The sequence below is a fragment of the Pantherophis guttatus genome, chromosome 5 (assembly GCF_059756535.1).
Source record: "Pantherophis guttatus breed Tessera chromosome 5, ASM5975653v1, whole genome shotgun sequence".
NCBI lineage: Eukaryota > Metazoa > Chordata > Lepidosauria > Squamata > Colubridae > Pantherophis > Pantherophis guttatus.
Genome location: NC_142067.1, coordinates 58,152,632 through 58,168,786, shown reverse-complemented (window position 1 = coordinate 58,168,786; position 16,155 = coordinate 58,152,632). Strand labels below are relative to the sequence as shown.

Sequence of the window (16,155 nt, the reverse complement as noted above, 5' to 3'; positions counted from 1 at the left end):
GATTTCTGATAGGGATGCTATTCAAACAGAAAACACAATCACTGTTTTATCAGGAGATGACGTAAATGTACAAAGCTGAAGAAATGTAAAACACCCTTCATATTTGAACCAAGTGGCAGCACTCACTTTCAGCTGACACTTTACAACTATGAATTCTGACTAAAAAGATATCATAACTTCAAAGCAAATGAGCATTTGTAATCCGTATCTCTCCTATATTGTCCATTCTCATGTCCTGTAAACTTTTGTAGTTCTGAGTATTGAACATCTAGAAATGCATCTATTTTTAAATGAAAGATTTTTCAGAATGGCTGGTTTAATTTCATAAACCTCCAGTTCACTCGTATGAGAGTAATTTCTATGTAGTCCAGGCTCCGGCAAATTATTTTTGCCCAAAGAGACACAGGCAGTATTTGAGATCTATTTGAGGGCATAGGAAGCATGCCCAATTCTGTCGTATTGCTCTTAATGTATTAGTTCCTTTAATCAAGCAACATTCATTTTTAATAACTTGTATTAAATATTTTAAAAGGAATATAAAAACTAATACATATTAATATAAAGTAAGAAAAAAGCATAGAAAAAGAATCAAAGAAAAAGCTAAAATTGTAAGAAAGATAAGATAGTAAAAGCAAAATAGAAAACAAAGAAAAAAGACAGTATCTTCTTTATAACAGTTATAAACACAATTACAAATTTACCTCTTACTCTATGGTTACAATTTAACTCTCTTCAGAAGTCCATAAGAGGTTTCCCGTCAGCAATAAATTTAGATCTGTTTGTTATCTTATCAAAGTAGCCAATTTAGCCATTTCAACAAGTTGCATCATCTTCACCAACCATTCCTCCATTGTGGGTAGGGCCGAATATTTCCATCAATCCCAAAGAAAAACCTCTAGTCTCAATTGTATATTAATCTTTAACTTCTTCTAAATCAGTGTGTATATTTGAATCCATAATTTTCTAGCTTTTTTACACATCCAACAAACTTAATAAAATGTCTCTTTTGCTTGTTCATATTTCCATCATTAATTTGAATTCCATTTATACATTCTAGGCAATTTTGATGGTGGTATATACCTATAATACATCATTTTATAAAATTATCTATAAAATTATAACAGTAAAAATTTCAATCCTTTCAACCACATATTTTCAGTCACAACCACATTCAGATATGATTGGAGAATATACGAAGATATATTTTATAAAGATTCTGTTAACATAAAGACACTTAAAACTTTCTAACAAAGCAGATATAAAGTTTTTAATAAACTAGCATAAAATATAGGTATGATAAAAATGTGCATTAATTATCAAAATGATCTAACAGAATGCTTAAATTGTGTTATTGAACCTGATGTAGCCTTATTGTACTCATGTGATACATGTAATAATTGAAATAACTATTTCTAAAAATAAGAGAAAATGTGTGAGCTTGTAATTGTTGTTATTGGATTAATTAACAAATATTTATTGTGTTAGAACAGCACTAATATATGGATATATCAGCTATTGTCTCCATGGGAGAGAAAGTCAATCCATGTGCTTTCACTTTTTGACAATATTACAGAGGGTAAGTAAACAGGTACAGCAATATAGACATAGTTTTCTATCCACATAAAATAGACTATAACTTTCTTAGCTGTCTTGGCTCATTAGGAGCCAGCTGTTTTGCAAAGCCATTTATCAATCGTGTTCTCTGTTGATTACTCATTGCAGTCTGCATTTTACCAGCAAGTGGCTAGATGATAGAGATAGTGCTAAGAAATCTTTTAGATCAGGGGTGTCAAACTTGCATTGTCATGGCGGCATCACATGATGTATTGTGACTTTTCCCCCCCTTCACTAAACTGGGTGTGGCCATGGCCAGCGCATGATGCATCTGGCCCCTGCTTTAGATCTTTGTGCAGGATACTGTACCTTTGGACTTTTCCAAATCTGTTTCTTTATAAATCTTTATGAAAGATAATTTACATCATGAACTGACTACATTGGCCTAAATGTTTCTGGGCTTCTATTTCATTTGAGGTAGGTAATTATAGAAGTCCCTCCCCTATACACACAAATTGCATGCAATTTTGCCTTCTGAATACTACTTTTAAATTTACATTTGCTTCATTCCATGTTCATTGAAAAATAAATAGCATACTCATTGAGCCCATTGGTTTCTTTAAGAAATATTTAAGTGTTTAACTCCTGCTGAAATCATTTCATTTCTTATGAAAAATATCAACTACCTACAAGTGGCATCAACCTTCATTTTTGAGTAAATGAATATAATCAATCAGTCAGTCAGTCAAACAAAAACGCTATGTAAATATTGCCTAGTTAGCAGATCTGAGAACAATTAATAGCTAAACACATACCAATAAAGTGACAATATTTAATTTAATCCACTAAAAACTCTGCTGTTTATGTGATCTGTATTCTTCTATCATTTTACTCAGGAGAATACTATACATACATACAACCACCTTCTTCATTCCATGTTGTAACAGAGTTTATTTGGCTTTAACAGGCATCTTCATATGTATCCAAGACCAACTGAGATCATATATTATATCTAATGTATTTTGCACTTCTCGTTTCATCTCTAGAATTGAAAAGCTTGGGGTTTCTAGAGGAAAGGAGAGGCAATGGGTACCTAAAGTACATGGATGATGTCACAGATGTGATAAGAACAAATGTAAGTAAAAGATGCTTTATATAAATTTTATTACACTGTGTGGATTGTTTTGTCGATTTTTTTTAGGATTAATTTTTGTATAGTAGAGTTGATAAGAGGGCAAGGTGAAAGAAGGTAGAAGGGGAATTGAATGTTTGGGAGAAAACAGTAGCAAGAGAAAGAAAATTTAAAGTAAAGATAGAAACAAAAGCTGAATTTGAAGATACCCTACTACACAAAATATAGTCATTTACAATGGGATGGAGGGAGGTTTAGTATATGCTTTGACCCTGACTGGAACTGAGGTCTGTGTGCAGTCTGCTGGAGTAACTGGGTGCCCAGGAGAAGAACTATACAACTGTTGAGAACTTGAGAAAAATTGGATTTTAAGCATAAACTGAGTAAGAGGCAGAAGTTTGAGTAGGTAGAGTTGGATGCACCTCCCACAATAAAAAAAAAAAAGGACTGTAGGTATTGGGATTTTATGCTCATTCAGGAGCTTAGTGAGAGGATTTTAGGAGAAGGCATAGAATGTTGTTTTTAAGCAGCTGCTATACCGGGGGTTGGAAGTTATGGATTATTTAATTAATATTCATAATAATTTAGCAACAGATTTGAATGAATTTGAAATAAACTATTGTCAGCGGGCAGAGTCTTACCCAGTATGATACAGTTTAATTGGGACTTGTAGATTAGGGCAAATTACTGTTTTTGTCCATTAAATATATTAATTTATTATTAATGATCAGAATGTTAATTAATGAACCAATCAAGTTTCTGAAGCTGATTTATTTGATTTACTAGATAGAAGAATGGGGTCCATTTGATTTTATTTTTGGCTCAACTCCTCCTGTAGCAAAATTTTACAAACATCCATCTGGTAAGCAACCTAATGATATATAAAATGAAAATATTGATATAAGTGCCTTGGATCCTGGTTTGTTGAAAATCATTTATCTTTTGGATTGCATTTTTGTTCCTTTTTCTGTAAATAGATTTACTTGGGAAATTGTTTTATGGTTCCATTGATGTTAGTTATCTCTCACAAAAGTATTTATAGCATTGTGGCAGTGGTGAAATGTAAAATTTGTTACTACCGGTTCTGTGGGTGTGGCTTGGTGGGATGGGTGGGTAATGTGATTGAGTGGGCGTGGCCAACTTTTTTTTTTAACTTTTAAAACCATTTTTTCTACAACTTCTTCTGCCGAAGAGGTTGTAAAAAAATGCTTTTAAAAGCCTCTGACAATCAGGCACCTCAGCTGGGATCGTCAGAGGCTTTTAAAAGCATTTTTTCTATCACCTCTTTGGTCGAAGAGGTGGTAGAAAAAATGCTTTTAAAAGCCTCTGACGATCCCAGCTGAGCCACACGATCATCAGAGGCTTTTTAAAAATATTTTTAAAAGCATTTTTTCGGCTGAAGATGTTGTAGAAAAAAATGCTTCTAAAAATTAAAAAAAAGCCTCTGATGATCGCACGGCTCAGCTGGGTGGGGGAGCAGGGATTTTTGCTACCGGTTCTCCGAACCCTCCGCCGCCATTGCTACCAGATCAGGCGATCTGGTCCAAACTGGGAGCATTTCATCCCTGCATTGTGGTCTGGCCATGCTGCACATTCCTAAGTATATTTTGTTCTATTCAAGCAAAAAAAAATGATTCTAAAAGAAACAAGATATTAGAGCAACCACCAGTAAGGTCCCTCGAATCCTCCATGCACTAACTTCGCCTCTGCTGCCAGAAAAAGGAAGGTGCACCCAGATGTTGCTGAATCACATGTTCCAAGCTTCCTAGGAAATACAGCAATTTTGAGGTACCCTGGAAGTTGTATTTCAACAACAATGACATGAAGTCATTGTGATCATCCAGTAATTATAATTATAGATTCACTTCTGAATCACAGGTTGCACTTCTGAAAGCATAGCTGAATAGTCCAATCATTTATATTGGCACATCTCTTCCCCTCCTCTCTCCCTCCCTCTCTGTCTAGAATAAAACTTTTTGTCAGATAAAACTTTGGGTATACATAAAAAAATAATGCTGTTCACCTTTGCCCAGTGGTGGGGAGTAACTACAGTATATTGCAGTGATGGCTAACCTTTTTGACATCGCGTGCCAAAAGCGGGGGGAGCGTGGAGGGGGTCATACGCATGCGTGCCCACATCCATAATTCTATGTGCCCCGCCCCCCCGTACTCTCCCCGCTTTTGGCACGTGATGGCACGATGAGCCCAGTAGGCCCATTTTTCGCTCTCTCCAGGCTCCAGAGCCTTTCTAGGAGCCTGGGGAGGGTGAAAATGGCCTTCCCCACCTCGGAGGCCAGAAATAATGTGTTTCCTGACTTCTGGTGGGTCCAGAAGGCCCGAAAATCTGCTGGCTGGCGCACACATGTGTGCCGGAGCTGAGCTCGCGTGCCCACCGATATGACTCCACGTGCCACCTTTGGCACCCGTGCCATAGGTTCGCCATCACGGGTATATTGCAATTGCTAAGCGAAGGTAAAACATGTCACAAACCAATTTCTTTTTTCTTTTTTTTGATATCCTGTAGGATTTCAAAACAGCAACCTAGTGTACTCTGTCTAAAGTTCTATAAACCAGTTTAAGCTCAGCAATGGTGACTGTCTTGTTTTGATGGTCTTTATGACTGAGTGAGGACTTGAATCTGAATCATATTAGTCCTAGTTCAGACATAACCCATTTGTTCCCACTGTTATTGGCTATTCTTTACATAGTAGAGTGGTAAAGGCTATCAGGCTAGAAACCTGGGGACTGAATTGTACTTAAGGGTTGAAGTCAGCTGGGTGAATTTGGGCCAGACATTCTCAGCCCTAGGAAGCAGGTAATGGCAAACCACTTCTGAGAATCCTTGCCAAGGTGAATTGCAGGGACTAGTACAGACAGTTATCAGGAGTCAAAAAGTGACTTGAAGGCTCTAATAAAAAAGGTGGGTACCATAAATCTACTAGACCAATATTATATTTTATCAATTTAAGAATTTTTTTTTTAATTAAACTTTATTGTTTAAAAGAAAAAACATTTAAAAAACATACAAGTTTCTCTCAATTGAGAAACAAATTTGCATATACAGTACATAAATGTCACCTATTGACTAATTTCCATTATACTATATAAATATATTATATATATTATATGTACATATATACAAACATACAATAAAATATTCCATATTCTATACCTCTGACAGTGCTGTTTTTGTTATATTAATTTCTTCTAAATTTCATCTCTACCTATTTCCTTTCCTCTGGTTTATCCATTGGTACCATCTATTCCATGTTTCATAATATTTAGAGTCCTCCTTATCCTGTAACACTAAAGTTAGTCTGTCCATCTCTGTGCATGTATATATTTTTTGTATTAATTCCTGGTCTGTTGGCAGTCGATCGCTTTTCCAAAATTGTGCTAGTGCTAATCTTGCCGTTGTGATTATATGAAGTATTAGGTATTTTATGTCATTTCGAATGTTCTTTTTGATCATGCCCAATAGGAAAATCTCAGGTTCTAATTCAATTTCACAATCTGTAATTTCTCTTATCCATATCCTTACCTTGTTCCAGTATTTCTTAATGACCGGGCAAAGCCACCAAACATGGTAGAAGGTTCCCTGTGTTTTTCTGCACTTCCAACAGGTCGAATCTACATTTGGGTACATTTTCGCAAGTCTTGCAGGGGCCAGATGCCATCGATACCACATCTTATAATGATTTTCTTTGTAGGCCACCGATTTTGTCATACTGTAGTTCATTTCCCACACTCTTTCCCAATCTTCTAGCTGTAGACTGTGGCCAATGTTTCTCGCCCATGCTATCATCTGCCCTTTCACTAATTCTTCTGCCAAATCATATTCAAGTAAATATTTGTAGATTTTTGAAATTAATTTCCCTTCTTTAGATTCTAATAATTTATCCAACCTATTTTGTTTCAAATCTATTCCCCCCTCCTCCTGATCCTTCCTGTATCTTATTTTTATTTGTGAGTAGGGCCACCAGTCTATTGCTATTCCTTGTTCTTTTAATTCTTCCCTAGTTTTTAATTTACCCTGTGTATCCAATATTTCTCTATATCGTAGTATTTTTTGTTTTGATAATATGTTTGGGTGGGTGGTTGCTTCTATTGTCGACAGCCAACCGGGGATTTTCATATAATGTTTACGTTGAATTTGTTGCCAGGTACTAATTAAAGATTTCCTAATGGTATGATTGTTAAAATGTTTGTATGATTTGTTTCCAGAATTCCAAATAAAGGCATGCCATCCCTTCATTAGGTCATGTCCTTCCAGCTTTAACAGTCTTTGATTCTCCAAAGTTATCCATTCCTTAATCCATAGTAAACTGGCAGCCTTGTAATATTTTTGCCACGCTGGAAAACTGAAACCACCCCTAATTTTATCATCTTGTAATATGTTTAATTTTATTCTCGATTTTTTCCCCTCCCATACAAATTTTGTGGTTATTTTATCCAAATTATCAAAAAATTTCTTATCCAATTTTATTGGGATCGTTTGGAATAAATAAAGGAGTCTTGGAAGTATGTTGGATTTTACCACTGCTATCCTCCCCAGAAGGGACAACTTTAATTTCCCCCATTTATCTAAATCTTCTTTAATTTTCTGGACCAAGGGTTCATAATTGTCCTGTTTTATTGTTACTGTTCTAGCCGTCAAATGGATCCCTAAGTACTTCACTTTCTTTACCGCCTGTAGTTGTGAAACATTTACTAATTGCTCTACTTGCTTTGCTGTCATATTTTTTGTTATCATATTTGTTTTTTCTTTGTTGATTTTTAGGCCTGCTACTCTTCCAAATTTTTCAATTTCTTTTATTAACTTGGGGATTGTTTCTATTGGGTCTTCTATAAAAAAGACAAGGTCGTCCGCAAAAGAATTTTAATATGCACTTCTCTCCTATCACTGCCCATAAGCATAGGTTGAAATTCACACTATAGAACTATGGCTGACATGAACCAATTACTAGTAATTCAATAACTTTCCCCTTTCGTAGATATAGTAAATTATTCTAATTTATACAAGCTGCATCCTAACCATATTGGCTAGGGAATTCTGAGAGTTGAAGTCCACACCTTAAAATTCCTAAATTAGAAAAGCACTGCTGTAAGGGATTATTTTAGCCATTGACATTTATGGCAGTAGCCAAAGAGCTAGATAGTGTTTAGGTGTAATTTCTTGCTATTTCCAGATCCAGGAGTATACCTTCCATCATTCATAACCACCAAAATTGGGAAAGGTTGCTAGATCACCAGTCTACTTACATAAAACCTAACATTACAAGTAGTCCTTGATTTATGACCAGTCAACAAAACATTTCAAGATGTTGTAAAATGTATTAACTCCTGTGTCGCATGACTGTATTCTAGGTACTTGACAACATATTTATGACAGCTTGCAGCATGCCAGAGTCACATTACTGCAATTTGTGACTTTTTTTTGTCAGTTTCTGGCATTTTTTGTGTTTCCCGATTTATAACCAGGTGATTTACTTAATGATTGCCCTAAAAGCAATCATTAAATTAGGTTTGATCAAGTGGGTGCTTGATTGATTTACAAACATCATGACTTACAATTGAAATTCCAGTCCCAATTGCAGTCATAAGGGTTACCTGTACTATGTGCCAGTGAATTACTCATATGAGACAACTCCCTAACTAAATGTTATTGAAAAGGTCCAAAATTCTGGACAACTGAGAAAGATCATGTAGTAGTTATCACTTTTAAAAAAGACTAATTTATTTTTTGAAACCATTTTCAAAAGCTATTTACAAGAAAACAAATTTCTTTCTTCCTTCTAAAGCCTGGTATTTTTACCAATATTTTCGTATACTTCAGTATGGAAGTCCTGAAGAAAAAAATAAAAAGCCATTTTTTTGGCTATTTGTAGACAACATTGTCTTGGATGAAGAAGAGAGAGATGCAGCTTCTCGCTTTTTTCAGGTAAGTTGGAAATCAGTTGCTATTGGGAAGTGAATGAACTGAGTTTGTATTAATTATTTAAATACCTAAAATTCATGTAGATTTTTACTGGAACAGTACAAAATATGACATTGGCTCTGCATGCATCCCTGGAGAGATTTCAGTTCATCTTGTTGGCATCCACAATGAAACTCAGATGCACAAACATGTGATTACAGCAAGCTTGCATTAAAGCTGATTCCCAGTTTGTTCCTAAGCCTCATATAAATGGTCCTGGAAAGCAGTTCTACATTCTGTTGTGCAGGGATCTGCAGACCTCACGCAGCTTCCCAGATGATCCACAGAGTCCTCTCCCATGATAAAGTTGCCACAGGCTGAGAGAAAAATGGTAATTATTGGAAGTCCTTTATTTCTTCCTCTTAGTGTTTTTTCACAAGTGCAAGGTCTGCTTTTTTCAGATCAAGTGAATATTGATCCATTGGTTACAACAGGAATTGACTGACCAGCTTGTTACCTGAGCCTGATATTATGGGCTGAGAGAGACTGGTCCAAAGTTACTCAGCTGGCTTTCATGACTACATCAGAACCAAAACTCAAAGACTCCTGGCTGAATTAAATGAAATTGTGTACAGGTAGTCCTTGGTTTATGACTGTAATGCAGCCTACCTATTACAATCACAAGTCATGATAGTCATTAAGTGAGGTGCCCACATAACTACTTTATCTAATGACCCCAATACCTGCTCTCCCCATCCCCCCATTGCAGGTGTTAAACAACCACATGGATCATTGGGAGGCCTAGCACAGGACCAGACTTGCACTACAGCACCTCCCCAGCTTACCCATGGCCTGGTTCTAGCTCACATGTGGCCTGTTCCACTGTATAGGGCAGCTAAAGGATGGGTCGTTGAAGGTCCACAGATTGTGTTTGAGGAGAGCTGGCCTGCTCTACCCTTCAGCCTTCCTGAAGGCTGCATGGCACCATCCAGGAAGTGGGTGGCATTTCATTGTGGACACTCCCAAAATGGTGCACATTTCCAAGACAGTGTCACATGGCCTCCACTGTTTAAATAGGCCATGCAGTGGAGCAGCTGCTTCCTGAAAATCTACCAAAAATTAAAATTAAGGGTGGGAAAGAGACGGTGAAGCAGGTCCAAGGCCTGCGGGGACCTGGCGGGGCATAAAAGCAGGTCCAAGACCTACAGGAATGCAGAGGGATGGAAGGGGGTGGGAGATAAGCAGGAGGGAACTGCAGCATCCCTGCAATTGGTCATAAGGTTGGGCATATTGCCAAGTGCCCAAATTTTGTTTACATGACCATGGGGGCATCGCAACAAGGATCATAAGTCCCTTTGTTCAGCAGCGTCATAAATTTGAACAGCTGGTAAATGAATAGTCGTAAGTCAAAGACTATCTATAGTTCTGTATTATGTGGAATGGTCATTGTTTTGAGACAACGTTCTAATAGTTGAAGTATAAATATGTTTGTTTTACAGATGGAAGCAGTTCTCAGATATAAACAAGATGACAGCAATGTCCAGAATGCAGTGCATATCTGGAGTAACATTCCATCTGTTAATAGGTGAGTAATTTGTTTCTCAGTTTAGCTTAGCATGTTCTTTTAAAACTGAATTAATGTAAAGTGTTGTAAATAATTTACGAAATCCTCTTTAACAATTCTTTGCTTTTTTTTACTATAGAAAAGCAATAACAAATTTGCAGTAACAATTTTTCAGAATTAAGTACAGCTAAGATGCCTGAATTTGTACATACCTACTGTAGAATGTTGATAAATATCATGAATGTTGATAAATATCATGAATCATGAATTACAACACTCTCTCACATCTCCTAACAACAGTGTGCTGTAAGCTGTTTGGTCTCCTTCAGATATTTTGCTGGATTACTGTGCCTTTCATTCCCAGGAACTATAGCTATTGGTCAATGCACCAGGGGAAGCTAGGCAGGGGTGAAATGTAAAATTTGTTACTACTGATTCTGTGGGTGTGGCTTGGTGGGGGGGTAATGTGATTGGGTGGGCATGGCCAACTTTTTTTAAAAAAAACTTTTAAAAGCATTTTTTCTGCAAATGCAAAAAAATGCTTTGAAAAGCCTTTCCCGATCAGGCAACACAGCTGGGATCGTCAGAGCCTTTTCAAAGCATTTTTTTAACCACCTCTTCCGCTGAAGAGATATTTTTTTAAAAGCCTGTCTGACGATCAGGCAACTCAGCTGGGATCGTCAGAGAGGCTTTTTAAAAAATTCTTTGAAAAGTCTCTCTGACAATCAGGCAACTCAGCTGGGATCATCAGAGAGACTTTTAAAGCATTTTTTTCTGCAACCTCTTCAGCGGAAGAGGTGATTTTAAAAAATGCTTTGAAAAGGCTCTGACGATCCCAGCTGTGTTGCCTGATCAGCAGAGGTTTTCAAACCATTTTTTTAACCACCTCTTCCCTGGAAGAGATTGCAGAAAAAAATGCTTTGAAAAGCCTCTGACGATCCCAGCTGAGCCGCGTGATCATCAGAGGCTTTTTTTTTTACTTTTAAAAGCATTTTTTTGGCGGAAGAAGTTGTAGAAAAAATGCTTTTAAAAGTAAAAAAAAAAAAGCCTATGATGATCGTGCAGCTCAGCTGGGCATGGTGGTGGTGGGGGGTGGTGGTGCAGGGATTTTTGCTACCGGTTCTCCGAACCACCCGCCGCCATCGCTACCGGATCGGGCGATCCAGTCCGAACCGGGAGCATTTCACCCCTGAAGCTAGGTAATGTTTCGTATGAACTTTCACACAAAACTTTTATCATTTGACGATCAACCCGTATTCCAGTTTAAATCAATTCCTACAACACATCTGTGGGTGGTAAGTAGGTAAGGTTTGCAACAACAGTTAAATAATTTACCAATGCTATTATAAAGGATAATTCCAGGAATGCTTATACTATATACAGTAACTCTTGGTAATTTTGAGATTTTGCAGTTATTCTCCAAATATGTGTCATATGAATATCTAGCATTAGCAAGATGAACCAATGTAGTTTAATTTGTAAAATTATCTTTGTTAAATATAATTTGGCTTTCTGCATTTCCATGTCATGAGAACTATAGTATAATTTCTCTAAATGGAGTAAGAGGTATAAAATGAGACCAGACAGCAAGATACAATATTGTTTATAATAAATAACATTTGAAAATATGAATCAACTAGCTATTTTCATTTTGAGGAATTGTGGATACAATTTAGCTTGGTTTTTCTATCAGAAGTTTCTCTAATAGCCAAGGGTTTGCTCTATAAACTTTTTTTATTTGATCTCTAAGGGTGTACAGGTAGTCCTTGACTTATAACAGTTTGTTTAGGGACCGTTCGAGGTTACAACAGCACTGAAACATGACAAGACTGTTTTTCACATTTACAACAGTTGCAGCATTGTGATCAAAATTTGGGATGCTTGGCAATTGATTTAAGAAGTTTGCAGTGTCCTGAGTTTATGTGATCATGTTTTGTGACCCTTAGCAATCCTCTCACAAGCAAAGTCAATGGGGAAGCCAATTCACTTAACAAACATGTTACTAAGTTAACAAATACAGCAGGAGTGGGTTCTACTTACCTTTACTACCAGTTCGCAATGGTAGAAAGGTCATAGAATGGAGCAAAACTCATTTTACAAATATCTCACTTAGCAACAGAAATTCGGAGCTCAATTGTAATCGTAAGTTGAGGACTACCTGTACTTTATTGAACAATACAAAGGGTAAAGGAGAAAGAATTTCCTCTTCTACAGTAGGTGGATTAGAAAGCCACCTTTTTTTTAGCCAGAGAAGTTATTTGCTTTTAACACATGCAAAACTGAACAAGAACATGGAAGAAGGGAAAAAAAATACCTATCATATTGGTATCCAGACACATTATTTTGTCATGAATTTGGCATCGGCATCTTTAAATCTAGAACTATGTGCTGTATTGCACAATGAGGCCTTGTAAGATCTCCAAAGGTAAATGGCCCAAGTAGAAAACAGGATAATCCTTTATGTTAGGTTGAAATAAAAATGTAAGTGAAATGCTGAACAGGCCACTGAAAAGATGTAGATTTTTGGAGTGCTTGCTTGCCTGATTGTTTTTGTTTTTGTTACATAAACATTTTCTAATTCTTTTCTAGCAAATACTCTGCTTCAGCATTGAACATGGATTTATCTCTCTTGGCAGACAACATTTGCAGATCTAGAATTTTCTCTCAACGTCCAGCTACACTGATTAGAGAGTTTTTTGTTCCTTTGAAAGACTATTTTAGGGCCTTTTCATAAGCCAATCTTTTGCCTTGAATCCAAAGCAAAGCTGACTTTTGCAATGTGACATTTAAAGAGTAACTTGCTGTGTTATGTTCAGTATGATTTTCAGTATTTGTTTATAACAATTATGCTCATGCTGAACAAAATTTCATCTCCAGATTCATTTGCATCAAGCTACTGATCAAGCTCTTCTTCCTCTAATCTGTTTGCAATATGGTTTAAAAACATTTATAGACATTATTGCTATGTCATCCAACTCTTGCCTTTTAAATTTCACTTTAAATGGTTTTTCATCCCACATATATACAAACTATATGTTTCTTTTTTGGGAAGTTACATGCATAACTTCATGCTGAATATATTTAAGCTAGTAAATGCAGGTTTAAATTTTAAAATGCAAATGATATATATAAACAGAATGCCCTGATAAACATAGAAATATGATTCATGATTCCAAATGCCTCATAAGGAGAATAAAAAGGGAAAATATCAATAATAAACAATGAAAAGATAATACTTGCATTGATATATATTTATTTTTGATAGTTTTTCTAAATAACTATTTGTAATAAAATGTTTTCTGGTCTTAAAATAGAAATAATTTAATTCTTTATGATGATTGCCATAGAAAATAACTACCTATAAAGCTTGTGAAATCTTGTCATATTATTCTAAATTCTCTTGACTGAGGACTCATGCTTACTGAATGTCCTCCTAACTACAGCATGAATATACCCAGTAACCTTTTTATATAACATTTCTTTGTAACACTTCTTTCAATTCAACCCTAGTCTACCCCTTCAATTTGTCTTTAGCTATGTTAGTTTAAAAGGAATGCTTTTTCTGTTCTCCTCACAGAAATTTTGGTTTGACATGATCTAAAGCACTTCATCAACAATACGGTTCATGGTGGGTGGATTGTTTAGAATAGTGTGGGTATTTATCTCCCCATTGGTTGCTGGGCATTGCACATCATGGCTATTGTATCTTGTTGCAAAAAACCCCTAAACAACTGACTTCTGCAGAACATCTGCCTATACATAATGGGTAATTTTGTGCTTTCCATAGACTTTACCAGGTCTTACATGAGTTCCTTATAAACACAGTCTTAGCACTCTTTTGAAAATGCTAGACCATTAGAAAACTTCAAAAACCCCAATCCTTTGCTACATAAGTTGGTTTTAAACTATAAAAGACAATCAGAACCTGTGTTGCTGCCTGTATCATCTATGTGTACCTTATAGGCTTTCCATTGCTTCTGACACAAGTGGCGTTACATGACCAGTTTACTAGGAGGAAGAGGGTCTATTTTGCCTATGCCACATTCTACATGTACAGTATATGGTGTGAGTCACCACTACTTGGTACCTGTATTACCATTTGCAGCACTTGATTGAGGAGTTTGTTTATTACCAATCATTCCTTCCAGCTCTATTCAGCCCACTTCTCCACACCAATTAGTTCAAACTACACATCCCAGATGTAAAGGAATGTAGGATGATGTGTTAGAGAAGAGGAGAAAGTACTATATCCCTAATGCTCCTTATATCTTCCTCACATCTAGGACCTGCCTGTTAGCCTATTTCTGAAGATGGGAATTGTGTTTTTTAAAAGAGTGCTAAATCATGTGCAAAAATATGTGTCAGCTATAGTACTCTTTTCCCACAGGTTTCATATTATTTCAAAAGAGCACTAAATTTCCTTTCAGAAATATCAAAATCAAATATTACAGGTATGAAATGATTGGTTAGGTAGGCCAGTTGAGAGACAGCTAAACCAACCATTCAAGTCACCATAATTTCAATTTCATTGAAGGAAAGACCAAATTAATACCATGTCACCATGCTCTTGAAAAATTGTGCTCATATTCTGGTACATTCATTTTCTTCATTCTTTTCACTCAGGTTAGGTGATAATCCACAACTACAGAAACACAGCAATCTCTTCTATCAGGATCACTTTCAAAACTCTATTTAAAACTATGGTTTCGGACATCACTTTCATTATTTCACACTCATAGCCATTTATTTATAGTCAACATATTAGATCTGGAACATTCAGCATGCTGGTTCACTGGGGAAAAAAACTAGGTCACATTTTGCAATTTTACACAATGCCATTAAGTCCAAACTTTTTTCAGTTCATAGGCATACATTAGGGAAAAATGAAGAAAAACAAACTAGTTAATTGGATTTTCATTTTATAAGTTCATTTTACAAGTTCACATAGTTCAAAACTGACACCTTTTTATGTTACACTGTAATATAATATCTTGGGAAGAAAAAAAATATAGTCAAACTCCTGCACAACTTGTCATTTTACAAACACAACATATAAAAAAGACTTCCTGCTGCTCAGAACAGTATTATAATAGTAACCAGATCTGTAACAAACTTTTTAAAATAAGTAATCTTGTTACAACTGAAGGAGAGATACTTGATTTGAAAAATTGTTTTTAGTCAAAAGTTTAAATTAAGTTTTCTATCGTTTGTAGCATCTATGATTTGTATTCTATGCCTACTCTGACAGTTAAGAATGGGTATGACTCCTGGGATCTTCATAATGCACAACATATGTGTTAATGATCTTAGTTGAGAAAATGCAGACATCTTAGAAATGAAGGGCACTAATATGCCACCCTTCAGGTGAGTAGGCTATACCAACTTGCAAGGTCTAGAAGTGTAGAGGTAAAAGGCATTGGCCTGTTATTGAGGAACTATATTTGCCACAATAAAACATTGTGTACAGATCTGCTATGGCACAGTTCCCCGGGTTTTTTGGCTTTGCAGATCTGTGGGAGGGGAGGGAATGGTTCTGCGAACATGTACCACTCCATTTGTGTGAGCAGTGGGCACCTGCGCCCACTGCTCACACAAATGGAGCAGTGCACATGTGCTTGCCCATTGCTCGCATAAACGGGGATGTATATACGCGCACTCCAGGGGTGGGTTCTACTTACCTCCGCTACCGGTTCGCAATGGGAGCGTGCACACGCAGAAGCTTCTGTGCATGCGCAGATCATTCATGATGATGTTGGGGTGGGTGGGCAGAGCCTCCCACCACTGTTACTACCGGTTTGCAAGAACCAGACCGAACCGGACCGAACCCCACCACTGCCGCACTCACCCACCACTTCCATGGCCAGATTCCACAAGAATCAAGGCCCAGTAGTGGGCTGGGGTTGGGCCCCTGGGTTATCATGTGTTGTGTACAATCCTTAGAAAGCAAAAAAGCTCATGGGTCAAATCTAGCCCAGCTTTCTTGTACAG

The 16,155-nt window shown here is 36.6% G+C and overlaps 1 protein-coding gene across 3 annotated transcripts in view; it reads left to right on the top strand.

The window, feature by feature from the left end:
* DNMT3L (DNA methyltransferase 3 like) overlaps positions 1–15,065 on the top strand; it is a 30,398-nt gene extending 15,333 nt beyond the window's left edge. For all 3 annotated transcript variants that reach the window (XM_087895203.1, XM_087895202.1, XM_034423890.3), the window contains 6 exons: positions 1,486–1,576; positions 2,601–2,689; positions 3,473–3,548; positions 8,488–8,627; positions 10,103–10,188; positions 12,757–15,065. In XM_087895203.1, coding sequence (XP_087751329.1) covers positions 1,486–1,576; positions 2,601–2,689; positions 3,473–3,548; positions 8,488–8,627; positions 10,103–10,188; positions 12,757–12,901 — 627 coding nt within the window. In that variant the 3' untranslated portion in view covers positions 12,902–15,065. The remainder of the gene's footprint in view (positions 1–1,485; positions 1,577–2,600; positions 2,690–3,472; positions 3,549–8,487; positions 8,628–10,102; positions 10,189–12,756) is intronic.
* The last annotated feature ends 1,090 nt before the right edge of the window (positions 15,066–16,155 follow it).